Source organism: Gopherus flavomarginatus, chromosome 5 (assembly GCF_025201925.1).
Source record: "Gopherus flavomarginatus isolate rGopFla2 chromosome 5, rGopFla2.mat.asm, whole genome shotgun sequence".
In the NCBI taxonomy this organism is placed as follows: Eukaryota; Metazoa; Chordata; order Testudines; family Testudinidae; genus Gopherus; species Gopherus flavomarginatus.
In genome coordinates, this window is record NC_066621.1 from 155,675,685 (window position 1) to 155,694,643 (window position 18,959).

At 45.9% G+C, this 18,959-nt stretch overlaps 1 protein-coding gene across 3 annotated transcripts; it reads right to left on the bottom strand.

Annotated features, from left to right (window-relative positions):
* Positions 1–577: 577 nt before the first annotated feature.
* LRR1 (leucine rich repeat protein 1) lies at positions 578–16,793 on the bottom strand. 3 transcript variants are annotated; one of them, XM_050954713.1, is made up of 5 exons: positions 16,588–16,793; positions 14,633–14,731; positions 6,563–7,290; positions 3,285–3,451; positions 578–1,104 (listed from the first exon to the last, which is right to left on the bottom strand). In XM_050954713.1, the coding sequence occupies exons 1-5, from the start codon at positions 16,765–16,767 to the stop codon at positions 980–982; spliced, it is 1,299 nt and encodes a 432-aa protein (XP_050810670.1). In that variant the 5' UTR covers positions 16,768–16,793; the 3' UTR covers positions 578–979. The 3 variants fall into 3 exon arrangements, with proteins under 3 accessions (XP_050810670.1, XP_050810672.1, XP_050810671.1); XM_050954715.1 differs by lacking the exon at positions 578–1,104 and adding an exon at positions 2,369–2,855 and having other exon boundaries at positions 16,588–16,789; XM_050954714.1 differs by lacking the exon at positions 578–1,104 and having other exon boundaries at positions 2,369–3,451; positions 16,588–16,787.
* Between the last annotated feature and the right edge of the window lie 2,166 nt (positions 16,794–18,959).

Below are 18,959 nucleotides of genomic sequence, written 5' to 3' on the forward strand. Positions count from 1 at the left end.
TCCATTCTGTTCAGGTTGGATCAAGTATTTCATGGAATATTCCAATACTTTAATTTGTATGTTCCCTTTGATTACATAAGTGTTCATAGGAAGTTCTCCCAGAATCACATTAAACAAAAATGCAAGTGACTTCTATGAGAACACATCAGTTTTTCACCAATTCATGTCTTCCCTTTGGAAAGCCCATGTGTTTCATGGTCACTACATGAACTGGTCAAATGACATGGACTCGAGTGCCAGCAATGTGTGGCTGACACACAGCTCTACCTAGTCTTCCCTATACAACCATATCACTACCACCAACATAGCCCAGTGCTTGGATGAGATCAGTTAATGGATAAAGAACAGCTGGCTGAAGCTAAACTCAAGCAAGGCAGAGGTAACGCTGGTGGCAATAGGAATGGACTTTGGAGCTGCAGTCTCCTTCGGTTGAAGGGTCACACCCATAATTTGTCAGTTCAATAAGTAGCTTAGGAGACTCTTGGTTTCTCACACTAAGCTCTCACAAGGAAAGCGTTACTCACAGATGTTGCTATCATCTCTGATTGGCTAGGGGAGGCTCTCCCATCCTGGTGAACAATGACATGGCCTCTGTTATTCATGCCTTCATTACCTCTTGACTGGACTGCAGCAATGTAGTATATCCGGGCATGAAGCCCTCGGTGCTTAGGAAACTTCATCTAGCATGGAATGCTACAGCACATCTCCTCAGCACCACTGGTGACTGAACATGTCAGACCTGTTTCCCTCTCATTATGCAGGCTTCCCATAGAATACTGAACCAAGTTCAAAGTCTTGGTCCTTATCTTTAAGGTGTTCAATGGCCTAGGACCAGGGTATGTAAAAGATCAGCTACAGTTCCAGGATGAAGATGTGGTTGATAGCTTTGATCCTCTGAGCCCAATGGAACTTTCCACAATAAGGGTAAAGCTCACCTGTATAGGAGACAGAACCTTGAGGCCCACCCAAACCTACGGAATCAATGCCCGCAGGAATTCAAGACCATCACAAACTTCCCCACCTTACACTCCAAGTGCATGGCACACATTTTTCCTTCACCTTCTCTAATACAAATTGAAAAACACTCCACTGTACACAGTTCACCTGGGGAGAGAGTGAGAACATGACAGATGTTAGTATGATGCTTAATGTAATAGTGGAAGATCCTCAGATACTATGGTCATGAGCTTGGTACAAAAACTTACACACAACTCCAGAGGATCTGTGGCACCCACTACCTCACTCCTATCCCTTCCAAGTTAATTCTGTGACAATTTGATTAATTGTATCCAAACCTCCCCATCAGGAAGGGCAGATATGATGGATGCGAAAAAAACAAGCACATCTGAGGACAGGCAACTGAAGAATCCTGGAGGAGTCCCCCATATAAAACAAGATTAAAATAATCCCTCCCTGAGTCAGCTGCCCAACTTTTGTTCAAGACACCAACTTTCCTCCCTATATATTGGCCATTAACTCCCCATGAAGTGACTTGCTCAACTGTTATTGCTATATTTAAAGTCTATACCTTTGTCTCTCCGTTCCATCCCGGTCTTGAAAACAGATGATGCAGTGCATATAAAAATTCCATTTGTAAATTAGTGACCAATACCTTAGCTATTAAGATTGCCTCAGTCAGCTAGGTCACTGTTTCATTCACCTTACAGCAGACTTTCTGTGGAACTTGTTTTACATTTCATTTGTTTGGTTTCTTGAGATCAGTTTTAAATAAACAGGTGTATATAACTTCCTGGTTTGAATTATTTCAGTAATTAAACAGCTATATAAATAAAGAATAATAAAATCAATTGTTCCCTTTACTAATATAGTGCTTCACAAACATTATATAATGATGAAAACACAGTATATAAACTCACATGACATTTGCTATCAGTGTTAGAGAATGTATTAGTGAACATGTAACTAAACATTTCTAAACTGTTTTCACTAGCTTTGGGAGGTTCCTTTCCCTAAAGAAAAGTATTTTTCCCTAGAGTGCATAGTTATATTGATATAGGTCTGTAATGTAGACCTGGCCTCAGAAACATGGAAAGGTGGGAAATGTACAGCCCATGCTACGGTAATTAGTAATGCAGCTCCAGAAAATCAGACAAAAGGGATGTTAATGTTACATGTCTTCTCCAAAGCCTTAACATGTTCTTCGGCACAGGCAGTCTAAAGATAGCTCAGAAGCTCTTTACTGAATAATCAAGCCACAGACAAGACATGAATTAGGAGTGCGAAGGCTCTCCAAACATTTCAGAATCTTGGTCAAGCTAAGAGATTGGGAAAGCATTAGATGATCATAATGGACAAGTGCAATTGGAACCCAAAGCAAGATTTGTATAAATTCACACGTGCAAGAAAAAGAATTTCACCATTTAATAATTGAAGTAATCATATAATGAACATCTCAAGTACCTTAAAAATTTACATGATGCTTAGAAATAGTAAACAATTTAGGTTGTGAATGTGAAGCTATCATTTCTTTCTCACATGACAAAGTTCTGATAAAACAATCATAATACTGTTTCCTGTTTGAGGTGAGCACCCTACAAATGGAATTGTTTAGGAACCAAAAATACCTGAAGGGTGTTTTAGAACTAGTCATACTCTTTGGCAGCAGACCACTTTGCTGCTCTGCAATAAACAAGCGAGTGAATAGACATAGGACTCCTGCTCTCTAGCAGGAAAGGCACCACACTGTGCTCTTACTGAAGAAGAACAGTAGATTCTGGACTAGGAAAACAGTCTAGTACTCTCTAGCTGATAGAATTCAGAGCATCAAGCAAGGGACGGTGTACAAGACAAGCAGAAATTCACTCAACTCCCTCCTTCTGGCAAGAAGAGGTCATCTATTCCATAAAAAGAGCATAAAGAGAAAAAATAATGAAGCTTTGGAGAAAGTTACAGCAATATAAGCAAGCTAAAATACATTCTTACTAAGAAGATTCAAGCTGGGAGCGATCTCTCTTTCTGCATTGAAGTGATAGCTACCTAAGATTAGTGAAACTTTAAAGCACTGACACACCACATCAGGCTTAGCAAGTTTGACATTATTAACTATTTGTAGTGCACATTCAATGGTTTGTCTCCATTTCATAACAGCAGACAAGGACAGCCAAGCAACATTTGATTTAGGAGTCCTCCATCACTGGATGAAACTTCTCACAACAGTGCCTTTGCTGTCCCTTACGATCACCTATTACTTTGCAGATATCTATCTAGAAACTGGGAATAACAAGTTAGAGAGCAAAAGTAACAGACAATGGGTGCCTCTGTACCTCCCATGTTATCTACAAGGACCACAGTATGAGCTACATGGTGGAGATTCATGGTCACTGTTGTCTGAATGAAGCAGCTTAGACAGGCACTTCCACATTGACAAGTTTTAGCTAGTTCCAGATCTTCCCAGAGGTGAGAAGGAAGGAGATGACAACCATAAGGGATCCTGTTGAAAAATATGAGTGTGTGAGAACATACCGCAACAGTAACCAATACCAGTCAAATTTAGTGATTGACACATGCATTGCTAGCAATTGTGCTACGAGATATCCCTTTGTAAGAGGAAATAAACATAAGTCTGAAAGAGTCTGTTCATCATCTACAATGCCAGACTAGCGTTCCAGCCAAGATGGAAGTAAACAAAGTGCAGCCATGTTCCTGGTTGCTTTGTTAAGGATCAGGAACCTGGATCAAGACAGACACAGTGAAAAAGAGACAGGGCCATGCTGGTTATAAAAAAAGCATTACAGTGCTAGGACAGATGCAAGGATAAAAAAAAAAAGAGGGGCAACAAGAATTTAGCCACCACACTATACATTTGCCTTTCCCCCACCCAACACTGGTGAGCAAGATCTCTGTATGATCCCTCCCTCCAATCCATTCATAATACATAAAATATCTCAAAGCCTGTGACATAGAAGAGACAGTGATGTCAGATGTCTTACTTATGCTGATAAGAGTAAGCAGGAAATAGTATAAATTAGATATTTATAAAAACTGCTTTGAAATAAACAAAATAGTAGTATGTCCTAGACATCTTAACTCAGCTTCTTGCTGACTTACTTACCTTCTCTGTCATGACACTCAAGAATCACTTCAGATCAAGAACTAGAACCAAGAATTCTCCCTCATGCAGTTATTGTTCTAAATGACCATAAGAGACTCTGCCCCCCAAATTAGTTTGCTGCCTTTGATCTGTTCCCAGTTCCCTCTAATTTGAGGAGTGAAACCACAGACAATCCAAATTCCTACTTTGCATATGGAAAACTATAATGCTACAAAGTATAAAAACATATCCCAAATATAGTTTAGGGATTTCTGGGAAGGGTTCCTTCTGAGGCCTGGTCTACACTACTGGGGAAGATCAATCTAAGTTACGCAACTTCAGCTACGTGAATAATGTAGCTGAAGTTGATGTACTTAGCATAGTGTGGAACCTGTGGTAAGTAGATCTATGTCAATGGGAGACGCTCTCCTGCCGACTCCTCTTGTCCTTCTCGTTCAGGTGCAGTGCAGGAGTCCACGGGAGAGCAATCTGCGGCTGATTTAGCAGGTCTTCACTAGACCCACTAAATCGACCGCCATTGCATAGATCCCCTGGTAACTGTAGACAAACCCTCAATCTCCCCTCACCCTTGGAGTCAATTAGCAGCAATGCATTAAAATGATTATGCTTGGCGTATTAACTAAAATAAACCTTCCTGAAATCTAACTGGCTAGTGTACTGGCATTAAATTCTCTAGAGATAACGCTACTAAAAAGAGAGCTGGTAGCAACCCCTGTATTTAGGTTGCTTAGCACTTTTTTGAGAGCACTTTTAGCTTGTCACAAGTGTACTTTGTATTTGGAAGTGGGGGAAAAAAAGTATTCACAAAGCTTCATCAGGACTGTATTGAGCAACTCACCTGCGAAGGGGAGGTCAGTGGCAGTGAGAATATAAACTAGATATGAGCTAGCCAGTAAATTCACATTATGAGAGTGCCCCAAATACCTGTAGGTATTTGTCTGGAAGTACAGGTTACAAGTGGACAGGACTTTACAGCTTATATTTTAGAGAGAGGACTGGAGAAACATTACAGAATTTTGATAATCTACACTTCAGTTCCCTTTTCTTCTGTCTCAGGATCCTATATTACACCTTCCTCACACCTCTCCTAATCCTAGCCCCATTTTCTTGTGTAGTCCAGAAGCAGCAGACTCTTATGTCTTGCAGCCTGGGACTTGTGCATTTTTCCTCTGCCTGTCTCCCCTAGTGGCTGTTACTGGGCATGGCAGCTCCACTCCTAACCCAGCTGCTGGTTTCTATACAAACCAACAGGCAGTAACATTTAGGAGTTGCATTGTAGTAGCCCCAGGGAGGTGCAGATGACAGATACTGGCCTTGCAGGGAAGCTGCTTATTTCCTGCAAGTATAAGATGGTAATTACTTCTAGTTACTCAGAACTGGGTCTTTTCAAGTTAGAAGTGAAAAGCTCCACATCCTAATCCCTAATGCCAGTTAGCAATCCTGATGCTGCAGTGGTTCAAGAAAGCCAGTGGTAAAGTAGATTGAGACTTCAATTGGAATGATGTAGCTACAGCTAGACATTTACCCTCCAAGCAGTCACCTCACATTTACCCAAACTCTTTCCAGCACTGCTCAGATCTTCTCTAAAGCCCTGTCCACACCAAGAGAAGAACAATGTACAAATATATTTGCAGCTGGCAGTTTCAGTGTGGAGAGGTTTCTTTTCCTTTTCAAAAACCAGCATACTAGCAGAAAACGGCTACCCATTAGCAAATATTTAGCATGGTTTGTAATATTGGTGCATGAATACAAGCTGAAAGCAGCCTCAAGCCATAGTGGATAGGACCCAATACAGAATCAGACTCCAAGGTCAGAAGGGATCATTATGATCCTCTAGTCTGACCTCCTGCACAATGCAGGCCACAGAATCTCACCCACCCAAACCTGTATCAAACCTGTGTCTGAGCCACTGAAGTCCTCAAATCATGGTTTAAAGACCTCAAGGTGCAGAGAACCTTCCAGCAAGTGACCTGTGCCTCATGCTGCAGAGGAAGGCGAAACCCCCCCAGGGCTTCTGCCAATCTGCCCTGGAGGAAAATTCCTTCCCGACCCCAAATATGGCGATCAGCTAAATCCTGAGCATGTGGGCAAGACTCACCAGCGATATACCCACGTGACAAAACCCCACCACAACAGAAACCCTGCACTGGTAGTTTCAGAAGAGACCAATGTTCATGGAATCTGGTGTATTCTCATAACTTGAGAGAGCAGATGTTCGTTACTGAAATTATACCTGTTCTGTGGATAGAGGATTTCAGTCTACAGGTTTCACTCTGACCCCACTTTCAAAAGCTTCAAGTTACAGTTAAAAATCTCAGATTTTCACCATTATTCCTCTGAGCCTTGAGAGATGAACTTACATTGAGTTTAAAGGAACTTTTCTGCTACCCTGTAATTTACTGTAACTGCACATATTAGAAGTCAAAATTAAACACTTGCCAGGTTGTTTATCATTTTTTCAAAGCTACAGGCCAATCATTCTATTCTTACCTGTAATTTACTGTTGCTCTTGCAGCAGATTCTAATAAAGTTAATGGTATTTTTAGCTGTATGCTGGGAACAAGAGGATTAGGCTGTTCAAAAGGGTTTCCAAAGAGATCTAACTTCTCAAGTGAGAGATTTCTGAAGTCACTGGGCAAAAAAGGAAGCTTATTACGGGCTGCTGACAGGAAGCGTAGTTGACTTAGCTGGCCCATCTTGAATGGCAACCTAATCAACTCATTATCATCAAGCTTTAAGTGAATGAGTTCTTGCAGCTGACAAAACTGAACTGGAAGTGCTTTGATTTTATTTTGGCTGAGGTCCAAAAACTGGAGAGACTTCTGAAGCGTGGAGTTGCATAGAGCTACACAGAAGGACTCCAAGTGATTGTTGTGCAGATTAAGCTCCTGAAGGCTGACAAGGTCACCAATCGTTTCTGGCAGCTTTTTTATATGATTGTGGCTTAAATCTAGTGTTCGGAGTTTTTTCAGACAAAGCATTCGCATGTCGACTCGGGCGAGTTTGCAGTACGAGGCCTGCAGATGTTCGAGGGAGTAAGGGAAATTTTTAGTTAGCGGATAGTCTCTTCTCGACGTAATGATCATCTTCGTTTTAGGTTTTTCAACTTCTGAAGTCTTTGCTGGTACCAAGACTGAGAGTGGCAGTGCTTCAACATCGGTGCCTCGGTGAGCCAGCCTCACTGCTGCAAGGAAGCTCTTTAAATTGCTGGCATTTGCCTACAAAAGCAAAAACAGAATAACTAAACATTTCACTTTTAAACCTCCTGTACTTGTGCTAGCACTTTCTGAACTCTTTTGTACAGGAGAGTGTGACAAATGACACTGAGTCAGCAGGGTAATGAAAATGGCTGCGGGGAAAAAGAGACCTAATTCAGGCTTGTTTTGAACTCTCTAGTAATTGTATTTAAGTACCAATGATACAAAATTCAGTTAGAGAAGTTACAACCTCTTCTAATCAATCAGAGCAAACAAAATGCACTACATAGCTCAAAAAAAGAACAGAGCGCAAGAGTCTGAAGCTGAGAAGCTAGCACAGAATAAGGGTTGGAAAAGGAGGGCAGCAAGTCACAGCTGGAACAGGTTAACATGCCCATTTCTACAGACTACACACATGGGGTGGAGGAGGAGGCAAAGCTTTAAGGCTATAAACAGTGTTTCTGACATCCCCTAGGCAGAGGAAAAAAACAACAAAGGCATTCTGAGTGTGAGGCACAGTGGAAACTCTGGACTAACTGGTTTAACATCAGTAGAGCAAATTCAGATGTTCTGAGACAGAGAGGCTAACTGGTTGCCCATAGTCACACAGGAAGCTTCTGGTAGAGCCAGGAAGCCGCCCTACTTTTCTGAGGAAATAACCATCCTTGCTTTAGGTTGGGCCCAGAATTATGACAGCACCCCGACATATCACATGAATAGGTTTGAGAAATACCAGATGACTTGCATGTTGAGTAAAGATCTAGCACAACTTTAATAGATTTAAAGGAGGGCTGTATTGGTACGGCTGAGGTTAAATAATATGGCATCACTTTCAAATGCCTCAGCTCTTTTGAAAGCTTCCCAGTACAGATCTAATCCAAACCACCTCTCATAGAAAAGTAACTGGCATGCAGTAAACAGACAGATTAAGCTATTATGCACCTCAAAAAACAAACAAAAAGAAGCAGATGATGAGGTGTTCCCACAGACAACACGCACTTCTCTCTGTCCTGTGCTTCAGGACTGTGTGGAGACTTGGGAGATCTGTACTCTATTCCCAGCTCTGACAGTTTGTGAGCTTGGGCAAGTCACTAAGTCTATACGCTTCAGTTCTCCATCTGTAAAATGGAGGATAGTAATTCCTTTCTTCCACCCAAATGTCTGTTTAGATTGTAAATTCTATAGGGGAGGGGACTGTCTCTTATGATGTGTCTGAAGAGCCCAGCACAATGAGGCCATAATCCTGGGGGCCTCTAGGTGCTATTGTCATACAGATAAGCCGTATTTTATTACGATAGCAGTAAGGGTCAAATCAACAGGATTGCACTGCTAACAATACGACTGGTTTTCTTACTAAGGTAACAAATATCTAACGTCAATTAACTCCCCATTCAATGTCAAAGGTGGCAAATCAAATCTGAACCTTAAAAAAATACCCTCCCGATCTTTGGGGAAGTGGGTAGATTTGTTGTGACTATACACCAGAGAACAAAAGTTACAGGTAAGTGGATATCACAGCAGATCCCAACTCTTGGAAACTAAGAAGCTCTTGGATTTCAGAGGCTGATATTAAAACGTTCTGCAACTTCAAGATGACAATACCTTGTCTTTTGGTATCTCAAAAAGAAAATCCCTCCACATTATCTAAGCAAAGTTAGTATTATACCTCTAACAAGAACAAGTTGAGGAGAAAACCCACAAAGACGTGCCCATGCAAATAAAACAGGTAAATGGTTACTCTCAGAAGCACTTAGGAAATGACCCTGTGATAGTAATAAGTAAAACTGGAATCAAAATATCAGAGCCCCAGCAATAAAAAAGGATATTGTAGAAGCACAGTAAGCAGTCTGTGTTGCTGCCCTACAAATCTCCCGGACCGGAACTGATCTGAAGCTGGCTATGTAAGTAGACATTTCTTGGACCTTATGGATCTTAATGTGATATTGCTGGTGCAGGCCTGCTAAAGGAAAATAAGACAGTTGATTGTAGCATGATCTTTTGCTCCAGGGTTATAAAATAAAGCACTGGATGGATGTTCTAAACATCTTTAGTCTACTCCAGAGAAACTAGGAACCTCTCTACAACAAGGTTATGAAAGAGAACATTACCAGAAAGGATATGAAAAAATGATTGGCAGGGAGATTGACTAATTAAGCTGAAATTCTCACTTTTGGGAAGAGAATAGGATGAATCCCCTCAGGGAAGACAGTGCCCTCTGCCCCCTTCAGGCTATTAGGGGCAAGGCCTTGCACTGCAGTCTCACATCCTGCTTAGCAGCACAGAGCAGGGAGGCAAGTTCTGGGAGCCCAGCCCAAGGGTGCTGGGTTTGGGCAGATTCCTCCCTCTGTGGGCACAGGACTGTGTTTTGCTTGGGACATTCAACAATCACTCCCCACTCCGTTGCCATAACAAATAAAAATGTGCCAGCTCCATCAGTAACCTGTCTCCTCACCTCCAGGAGCACTCCTGGACAAGGCTGCTGCTGAGTCTCTGTCAGGTCTTTTTCTACACACCATACAGAGGTTTGTCTCCTCCAGGAAGGTGGGGGACATGGCAGATGTTCCCAGCCCTAAAGAAGCTGGTGGGCTTGGATCAGGCTCCAGTCAGAGACAAGAACATCCCTGTAGGACTGCAGTCCATGAACCAGGGATGCAGAGCAGGTTTGCCAAGGGGTTCAGCATAGTATGAAAATTGTTAACTGAGGGGACGGGGAAATCATACTCTGGCACTGATGCCAGGGGAAGAACTTTGTTGAGGAATATATTCCTACTCAGGAGATCCAAGTTACCAGCATCCACTGGAACTATGAAACCAATGATGATATGGCATGACGGCTGTCGTCTGGGACGTAGCTGACAAAGGAAAATGCAAAGCCAGAGCACCACTAATTCTTAAAGAATTTAGAGTGGATGTATTCCTAGATCCTGAAGCTCATTCTGGAACCTGAAGTCATGGTCATCAGGAAATCTGAACTCAAGATTACAGTGGCTCAGAAGGAGGTTGCATCAGTTCTGTGAAATGGCCACATTCATATCCAATGAAACATCGAGCTTTTTAAAAAGAGGTTTTAAATGTAATAAGCAGCTCGTGATTTACCTTCAGCTGCTTCATGGAATGCTGAAGTTAGCAACTAAATAAACACTACGTGGATAATGTAACCTAGACTGACAGATGAAGTCAGTCGAGCAGTTTTCTTGTAGACATGTAATGCAATCCAAATGGGTCTTTAAGTTGCATACATTTTCCGCTTCAATATGTATACCTCTTGTAAACCCCTGAGCTGCTAGCAGGCCTTCAGCCTTTTGCTCAGAAACAAACCTTTGGATTTGTACCATTTCAGAATCAATACCAAGAGAGAAGGATCTTCAATCAGGATGCAAAGAATACTCCTGGGGGCATTCTGTGCCAAAAAATTAAAAATTCTTCACATTTTATTTGTCGAAATAACACTACATAATCATGCCAGTTTCAATTATTCTGGTAATTTATTTCAACATACCTGTCAGCAAGTATGTCTGCAACAATACAGATACACAAAAATTCCCCAGGGAGTAAAGCTTTAAAGAAACCCCTATGACAACCCAGTTCGTGTTTCTTTACTCCCTCCCAAGCTCACCTGCAGGGCCCCTCCAGGCAATAGACCCGAACCACCTCCTCTCCAGAGTCCAACCGTGGGGCTCCCCTAGCCCAAACACCTGCAACCCCTCCCTCACAGAGCCCAGCTGCAGGGCCCCGCCTTGCCCAGACAACCATCCCTGTCCCGCCTCTCCCCCCTCAGAGCCTAGGAATCCAGAGGGAGAAACAGCCCGATGCTTGGCCCCAGGCTTGCACAGCTTCTTGCATGCTGCCTTCTCCTTCCCTCAGAGCATGCTGGGAACAGCAGCTGCCAGGAACCCTCTAGCTCTGTGGTTCTCAAACTATGGGTCGAGACCCCATTTTAATGGGGTCGCCAAGGCTGGCTTGGACTTGCTGGGGCCCAGGGTCAAAGTCTAAGCCCGAGGGCTTCAGCCCTGGGTGGCAGGGCTAAGGTTACAGGCCACCTGCCTAGGGCTGTAGCCCTTGGGCTTCGGCTTTGGCTCTGGCTCCTAGGCCCAGGGTCCTAGGGCTAGGGCTTTGGCTTTGCCCCTGCCAGGCTCAGGTTTTGGTCCCCCCTCCTGGGATCCTGTAATAATTTTTGTTGTCAGAAGGGGGTCGCAGTGCAATGAAGTTTGAGAACCCCTGCTCTAGCTCCCTCTCCCTCCTCCCAGCAGTGTCTTCTATCTGCAATCTGGGCTCTGCGGAGTCCAATGGCCCCTAGTGGCAGCTAGCTGCACTGCAGCCCATTTCTGTGGGAGAAAGGAAATTCTGCATGCATGTTAATTTCTGCAAAATTCTGCATTGCGCAGTGGTGCAGAACTCCCCCAGAAGTAAAAGCAGCACACTGGTTCTAAATGATCTTATGTGACAAAACGTTAATTGCAATTGAATCAGGTATTACTAACTGACTGTGTGAATCAGGGCCACCTATTGGCAATACCAGGTCACTGAAAGCTCTTATGGTATACAGGACCACCCTAATCTCCAAAATATTTAAGCGAAGTGATTATTCAGAGACCTTAAGTCCCTTAAATGGGTAGCCACTGTGTGTGGGCTTTCCTCCGACACAGGATGCAGCCATCATTATTGCAGTTTTGAATTAGAAGAGTTTGCAAGTCCTTCCTCTACTGCAGATTTTCCCTAGATCAACACACAAACTGTGCATCTGAGGGGTCCGTTATCAGAATGCAGAGCAAGCATGTGTTTTATCACCACCGCATCCAACACATTCCATCAGTTACACAAACATAGCTTAATCATCAGGCCAAATACTCTCAGCATCAACCTTCCGGAAAAGTGTGGGCTCAGATCAATCCTCTCTGCTACATCCATGTATTGTGGATCCCCTCTTGGTAAAGAAATTCTTGTAACTATTTATATCTAGCAGGGCTCCTATGGACTCTGGTTATCCTTGTGAAACAATCTAAGACTGAATAGTTTAATCTGAACTCTAACTCCAGTACGACAGTGGTAGGACAAGTATCAGGGTGTAGCCGCGTTAGTCTGTATCCACAAAAACAACAAGGAGTCCGGTGGCACCTTGAAGACTAAGATTTATTTGGGCATAAACTTTCGTCGGTAAAAAAACCTCACTTTTTCAGATGGCAGGACAGGCAGGTGCCATCCAATGGCTTGTGAAGTTACATCAGATTACTCAGTCATCCTGACAGGGAAATCATGAATTCCTACCAACCAGTCAAACAGCACAGCCACATGCAAGATTGCCAAAACAACCACTTTTAGAGAAACATCCTTATCCTACAGACAACTGGAAAGGCGCTACATGCTCTACCAATTTCAGAAACAGAATTCAACCCTAACATAAGTAACTGTTGGTCTTATAAAGGAGGAAGGTGAGACAGGACAGAGTCTGCCCTAAAATGAACAGAATTACATAGTTTTAAATTAAAGCATCATTTTAATTAAATTTAAAGCACAATATTTTTTTGAAAAATTATATATCCACCAAACTGAAGTGCTAAGATTTTGAATGGCTTCGGAAGAAAGTGGAGGCACAAAGTCCTCAGATACCAAGGTGATGAGCGCTGTATAAATGGACAGGCAGGCAAGGAGGTTGGGGGGGGTAGAACTGGTAGGTGAGAAACTCCCTGCCCCCATAAGGAAAACCATTTTCAGAGGCTGGATGTGCTGATTCAACGGGTTCTTCCCAGAACCTCCAGTTCTCAGGAGCTTACTGCCGGAATCCATTAAACAGATAACATCCTTGCAATAAACATTTTATCAAGTGTTGCCAGTATTGCTTCTAAGGTTTCATCTTTTCTATAAGTCTACTGAAGTTATTTTTCTGTTCACAAGGACCATAAGCTGTATTCAAAAGGAAGAATATATTTTCCTCATAGTACCTACATTTCCTTCTTAGCATAAATCCCAAAATTGACTTCATTTAGATCAGAGACTCTGGAACACAACACAAAAGCGAAAGGGCACAAGGAAATAGTGCAGCTTCCTAAACAAACGGTGAACAATCTACTTTTCCTTTAGCCACACAAGTCAATTTTGAGATTTTAGAAAAATAATCCTAGAAAGGTTAGAGGTTTTCCTAAATTCTGCATCAGTTCTAGACAGGCAGTTCTGCCAAGGACTGGCATTAACTGAACAATAAAAGACCAAGTGTATTGCTGGTACATTAACAGAGGCCTCTAATTTTGCAGCACAAGCTGAATAATCATTTTAACAGTGCATTATTGGTACATGAATACAAGCACTGAAACAATTGTAAGGAAAATCCATGTAGTAATTTTGTTTTGGAAAAGAGACAACATAACGTGGGAGGAGTAACAGAGGACTGGCTAGATGAAAAAGATAAGGATGCTGCTTTTTAAAAGGTAATAGGAGAGAAAAAACACTAGACAAATGAGGAAACTGAGTGGCAGAGATAGAACAGCGGGGATATGCAAAAACAAAGGAAAGAAAGTTAACATATCAAAGCAAAAGCAGCAGGGATCAGCTTTGTCTGCAAAATGAGGGGACAACCCAAAGATCCCTCCCCATTTAAAAATATATATAACAAGTCAATTATATTTTCGAATCCTCACAGGCCACACATCCAAAGGCTATTCCTTCGTGGCTAGTTAAATTTGTGGGCCCCCAAAATAATTGTCTGGCAGGCCCAAACTGCTAAGACTAACACTGAGTATAGCCTAACTTTTCCTTTAAAAATATTAGGGAAAATTGCTCAGGTATTTGCATTGTGACTTCTCATTCACTCTGAATAGAGAGATGCCTTATATAAAGGCAGACAGAGAAGCAGATGATGTCCTGTCAAACTTCCTGGCTTGAGCATTTATACTCTATATGACATCATTACAGTACACTTTTATTTCTACACAGCAGACTTCATACAGATCACCCCAGAATACTTTCTAGTCCAGATATTTGCTTTGGACAACAAACAATTAAAGTCATGCACCCAAATATGCACAGGCACATAGGTTATGGAGCACTTAACTGTGGAAACCTAGCTAAGGCTGGTGTAGTGCCAGTGTCATGAACTCCTACACAGGGGATCCAGTTCTAACACCAGATTGAGACCTCACACTATATGCACCAGTAGGTGCTGGGAATGCTGCAGAGTCAGAATGCATGTCGGGTAAGAAAACACCTCAAGGAGGTTTTATATGCCAACTCTTCTGAGGCTTGACGTGTTTACTAGCTACAGAAAGAGCAACATTCAACACCACAGAAAAACGGGCAGGGGCTCCCAGTGAACCACCCACATAAAATAAAGAAAGCCGGGCAGAAAGCTAGTAAACTATCAGTTCTCTACCTTGCTGAGACAGACATCCACTGCAGGTTCTTTCAGACGAACAGTAGCTTTCCCCTCCTCCACAAATTTGGTGAAGAACTGCTCAATGTTCTCCTTTAACTGTTTGAAAGAAAGGGGGAAAAAGTGGAGAGCTTGAGTGTAAAGTCTTCCCAAGAAATCAGGGGGTATTTTTTAATTTTGGTTAAACAACAGTAACAGTCTTACTGTTAAATCATGCCTTTCATATATTTTGTAAAAGCACTTTTCAAGATATGGTTTAAAACTATAAATTAGGCTTAATAGTACTATACCAAGAATAGAGTTAAGTACACAATTTCTTTTTTTTTAATTGTTTCTTTATCCAGTAAGTTGTAACAAGTTTACAAATCCTTACCATGTAAATAACTGAGATAGAACAATCACTACAACAGTGACCTTTCATTTAGAGAAACATTATACAGTAACAATAATCACATCTCCCTATTTAAGAAGGTATTACCATATTACAGAATGAGCATATTTACACATCCCATGACATGTCATTTCTAGTCATTCTATTAACTTGAGTGAATACTTTGATTACATATATTTTACAACCCAGGCATATCTATCAAATGTCAATATTAAAAAACAACTTTTCTAATGCAGAGACATAGGCATCTTGCAGCGATGGAGAACACACTTAAGCTTTGCTAGTGCCTAAGTGAAAAGCACAACTAGACAGATACCTGATGTTGTGCTGGTCTGTAACCTCTACTGAAAATTTGCACCATATCTGGACTAACAAAAAGTTGAATACATACAGGCCCATCTGATTTTAGACCCTGTCTGATTTAAGTTTAGCTTCTCCAGGGTACTCTGTCTACTGAACATAAACAATGAGTCGTGGTTTTTGTGGATACTGACTAACAGGGCCACCCCTCCGACACTTGTCTACTGAATAGTCATGTGGTTAGGCAGCAGAATCACACAATAGAGAGGACATTAACTCAAGTTGTACTTTCGCCTGAAATGTTTACATGCTATTGTTATGAACACCAAGAATTGCCAAGATCCCAAAGGCTAATGGTATGGAGTGGTTAGTCTCTGTTTATTTTGCAGACAGGCAGTTTTCCCTGCTTGCTCGGCTTGTTCTCATGGCTTCAGAAGAGCCACTTTCAAAAGACAGGAAAAGGGGATGGAGAAGCCCCCGCACCCGAGAGCTAAGGCGCTGGTGTACTCAGGATCCACTCTCCACTCATTCCTCGAAATGGACCCGTGGCTCACAGCGCTTGAAGGGGTCTTACCTGCAGGGAGACGGGGGTGTCTCCCCTTGGGTAGCCCGGGTGCCGTGGGTGCAGGAAATCTTACCCCCTACCTGGCTCGGTGAAGTCACACTGGGTGCAGCGTGGGCAGGTCTCCCCTTGTACCTAGCCCGCCCCGAAGAACAAGAATGTGAAGTGTCTCCCCTCGGGCCCGGCCCAGTCGGGGGGGAGCAGAGGCGCGGTCTCCCCTCGAGCCCGGGGGGGGGAGCAGAGGCGAGGTCTCCCCTCGGGCCCGCGGGGGGGGAGCAGAGGCGAGGTCTCCCCTCGGGCCCGGCCCGGTGGGGGGGGCGGGGTCTCACCTCAGGCCCGGCCCGGTGAGGGGGGGGCGGGGTCTCCCCTCGGGCCCGGGGGGGGGAAGCAGAGGCGAGGTCTCCCGTCGGGCCCGGCCCGGTGAGGGGGGGGCGGGGTCTCCCGTCGGGCCCGGCCCGGTGAGGGGGCGGAGGCGGGGTCTCCCGTCGGGCTCGGCCCGGTGGGGGGGGCGGGGTCTCCCGTCGGGCCCGGGGGGGGGGGAAGCAGAGGCGAGGTCTCCCGTCGGGCCCGGCCCGGTGAGGGGGGGGGCGGGGTCTCCCCTCGGGCCCGGGGGGGGGAAGCAGAGGCGGGGTCTCCCCTTGAGCCCGGCCCGCTGGGGGGGGCGGGGTCTCCCCTCGGGCCCGGCCTGGGGCGGGGGCTCACCTTGTACCTGGCCCCGGCCCGGTCCCGCGCGGTGCAGACCATCAGGTAGACGCTGTGGCCGGGCGGCCTGTCGGGCTGCCGGCCCAGGGAGAGCAGCGCGCGGGCGCCCTTGGCCCGGCCCCGCAGGCCGCAGGTGGGCAGCAGGCGGCTCCGCACCTCCACCTCGCACTGCAGCCTCATGCCGGCCCGCTCAGGCAGCCCGCGCGCCCGCCCGGGGGTCCTGCTGCCGCTCGCCCTTCCCGCGCAGCCTGGTTCAGGTGCCCGCGCGCTGCCTGACTCCTCTGGGCCCTCCCTCCGCCGGGGCTTTGTCTGTGCGGCGCGTTGGCCGCAACGGCGCCCGAGCCTCGGTCTCCTCCCCGGCACCGGACCCCCTGAGCGAGAGCGGGGGCCGCCCCGGCCGTGGGAGTTTGACAGGCAGGTGTGAGGTCACCCCGGCCGTGTGAGGACCCCTCGCAGGAGTGCGCGGAGTCCATTGGCCCCGCCTCCTCGTGGGTGTTCTTGCGCCGCCTTGCGGTGGAGGCCGGCATAGCCCACGGGCTATCAAGCCCCGGTTTCTTGGCCTGACTCCCCCGTGCCCTGTGTCCCAGCAGCAGGGCCGGCTCCTGGCCCCAGCGCGCCAAGCGTGTGCTTGGGGCGGGACGCCGCGGGGGGCGCTCTGCCGCTTGCCGGGAGGGCGACAGGCGGCTCCGGTGGACCTCCCGCAGGCGTACCTGCGGATGCTCCACCGGAGCCATGGGACCAGCGGACCCTCCGCAGGGACGCCTGCGGGAGGTCCACCGGAGCCGCCTGCCGCCCTCCGGGCAACCGACAGAGCGCCCCCCGGGGCATGCCGCCCCAAGCACGCGCTTGGCGCGCTGGGGCCTGGAGCCGACCCTGGTCTTCCCAGATAAGATCTCGGATGTTTCGGTGCCCCCACCCCCGTCCAGGAACCCAGGTGTCCAGATGCCTCTGCTCCCCATACAGAATCCTGGATCTGTGGGTGTCTGTCCCTCTGCAGAGGATCCCGGAGTGTGAATGCCCCTGTCCCCCCCTACAAGATCCTGGGTGTGTGGGTGCCATTCTCCCCCCATAGAAGATCTCTGGTGGGTGGGTGGGTGCCCCTGTTCGCCCTTACAGCATCCCTGGTGCACGGGGGCCTCCCTCCACCCCAACTCAGGGTCCCCAGGGTGTGAGTGCTCCCATCCCCTGATACAGGCAGGGGCGGGATAACTGGCTCTCACTGTCCTGCCCAGGCGGTGCTACAGCAGCTGTTCACAGGGGCAGCGATTCCACTGTCAACCTGCAGCTTTAACCTGCTCCAGGGGTGACCTACTTCACCCCTCCTTTGGGAACCTGGGGACCCCGAACTTCCCAGAATCATCGTATTGGCTCCAACCTTAGCACAGACACTGCTCAGCATGGCAGGGTGCAGCCCTGAATTCCGTCAGATCGCCTCAGCCTCCGACTGCACAGCAAAGATTACACGCGAGAGCCTTTGTGCCCCGCGTGTCCAGCCAGGTCCGCCCCAGCTCCAGCTTTCAACTCTGCTTGTGAACTCCCCTCTCCGGCCAGACGGGGGCAGCACTAAGAGTCTGTAATCTAAACGCTGTTTGCAGTCGCCCCTTCAGATTGCAGATTATAACCCAGTGGACAGTTCTCTGAGTGCAGCCAAATCCTCCCCCAAACTAAACATTTAAGCAGAAGCTCCCTTGGAAAGATCAGGATTTTTTCCTTTAAAAACAAGGAAAATGTGCTTTGTTCTGTTCTGTCTTCAGCGAGAGACTGAAGAAGCTCCAGTGATTTCATTGACTGGAGGTTAAGAGGCGATTTAATCACTGTTTTAAATACGTTTTACAAATTTCCAGAGGGGAGAATATGTGATTTTAAAGGGATCTTTAGTTCATCAGACAAAGGTTGAGGAAGACCCCATTGGCTTGCAGTCGATGTCACAAAATCCCAACTGGAAATGACCATTTTTTAACCGTGAGGCTAATTATCTTGTGGAACAAGCTCCGCAAGGGAGGTGGTAAATTCCCCATCACTTGCAGTTTGTAAATCAAGACTGCAGCTCTTGCTGCAAGATACCTGGTGTGTGGGTGTCCCTGTTCCGTGTTCCTTGGTACATGGTGCCTCCCTCCCACCAGTTCAGGATCCCCGTAATGGGTGCTCCCAACCCCCCATACAGTCTGTGTGGGGGAGGGGAGTGTATAAAAAGAGACTGTGTCTCACTGTCTTACCCAGGCTACGCTGCAGGGGCTATTCACAGGCGCGATCCCACTACTGATCGGCACAGGGGCTTTGACTTGCTCTGTTCCCAACCTGGGCCAGTTCATCCCTTCTTAGGCAACCTGGGGACCCCAAGCTTCCCAGGGATCACCATATTGATGCTGAAT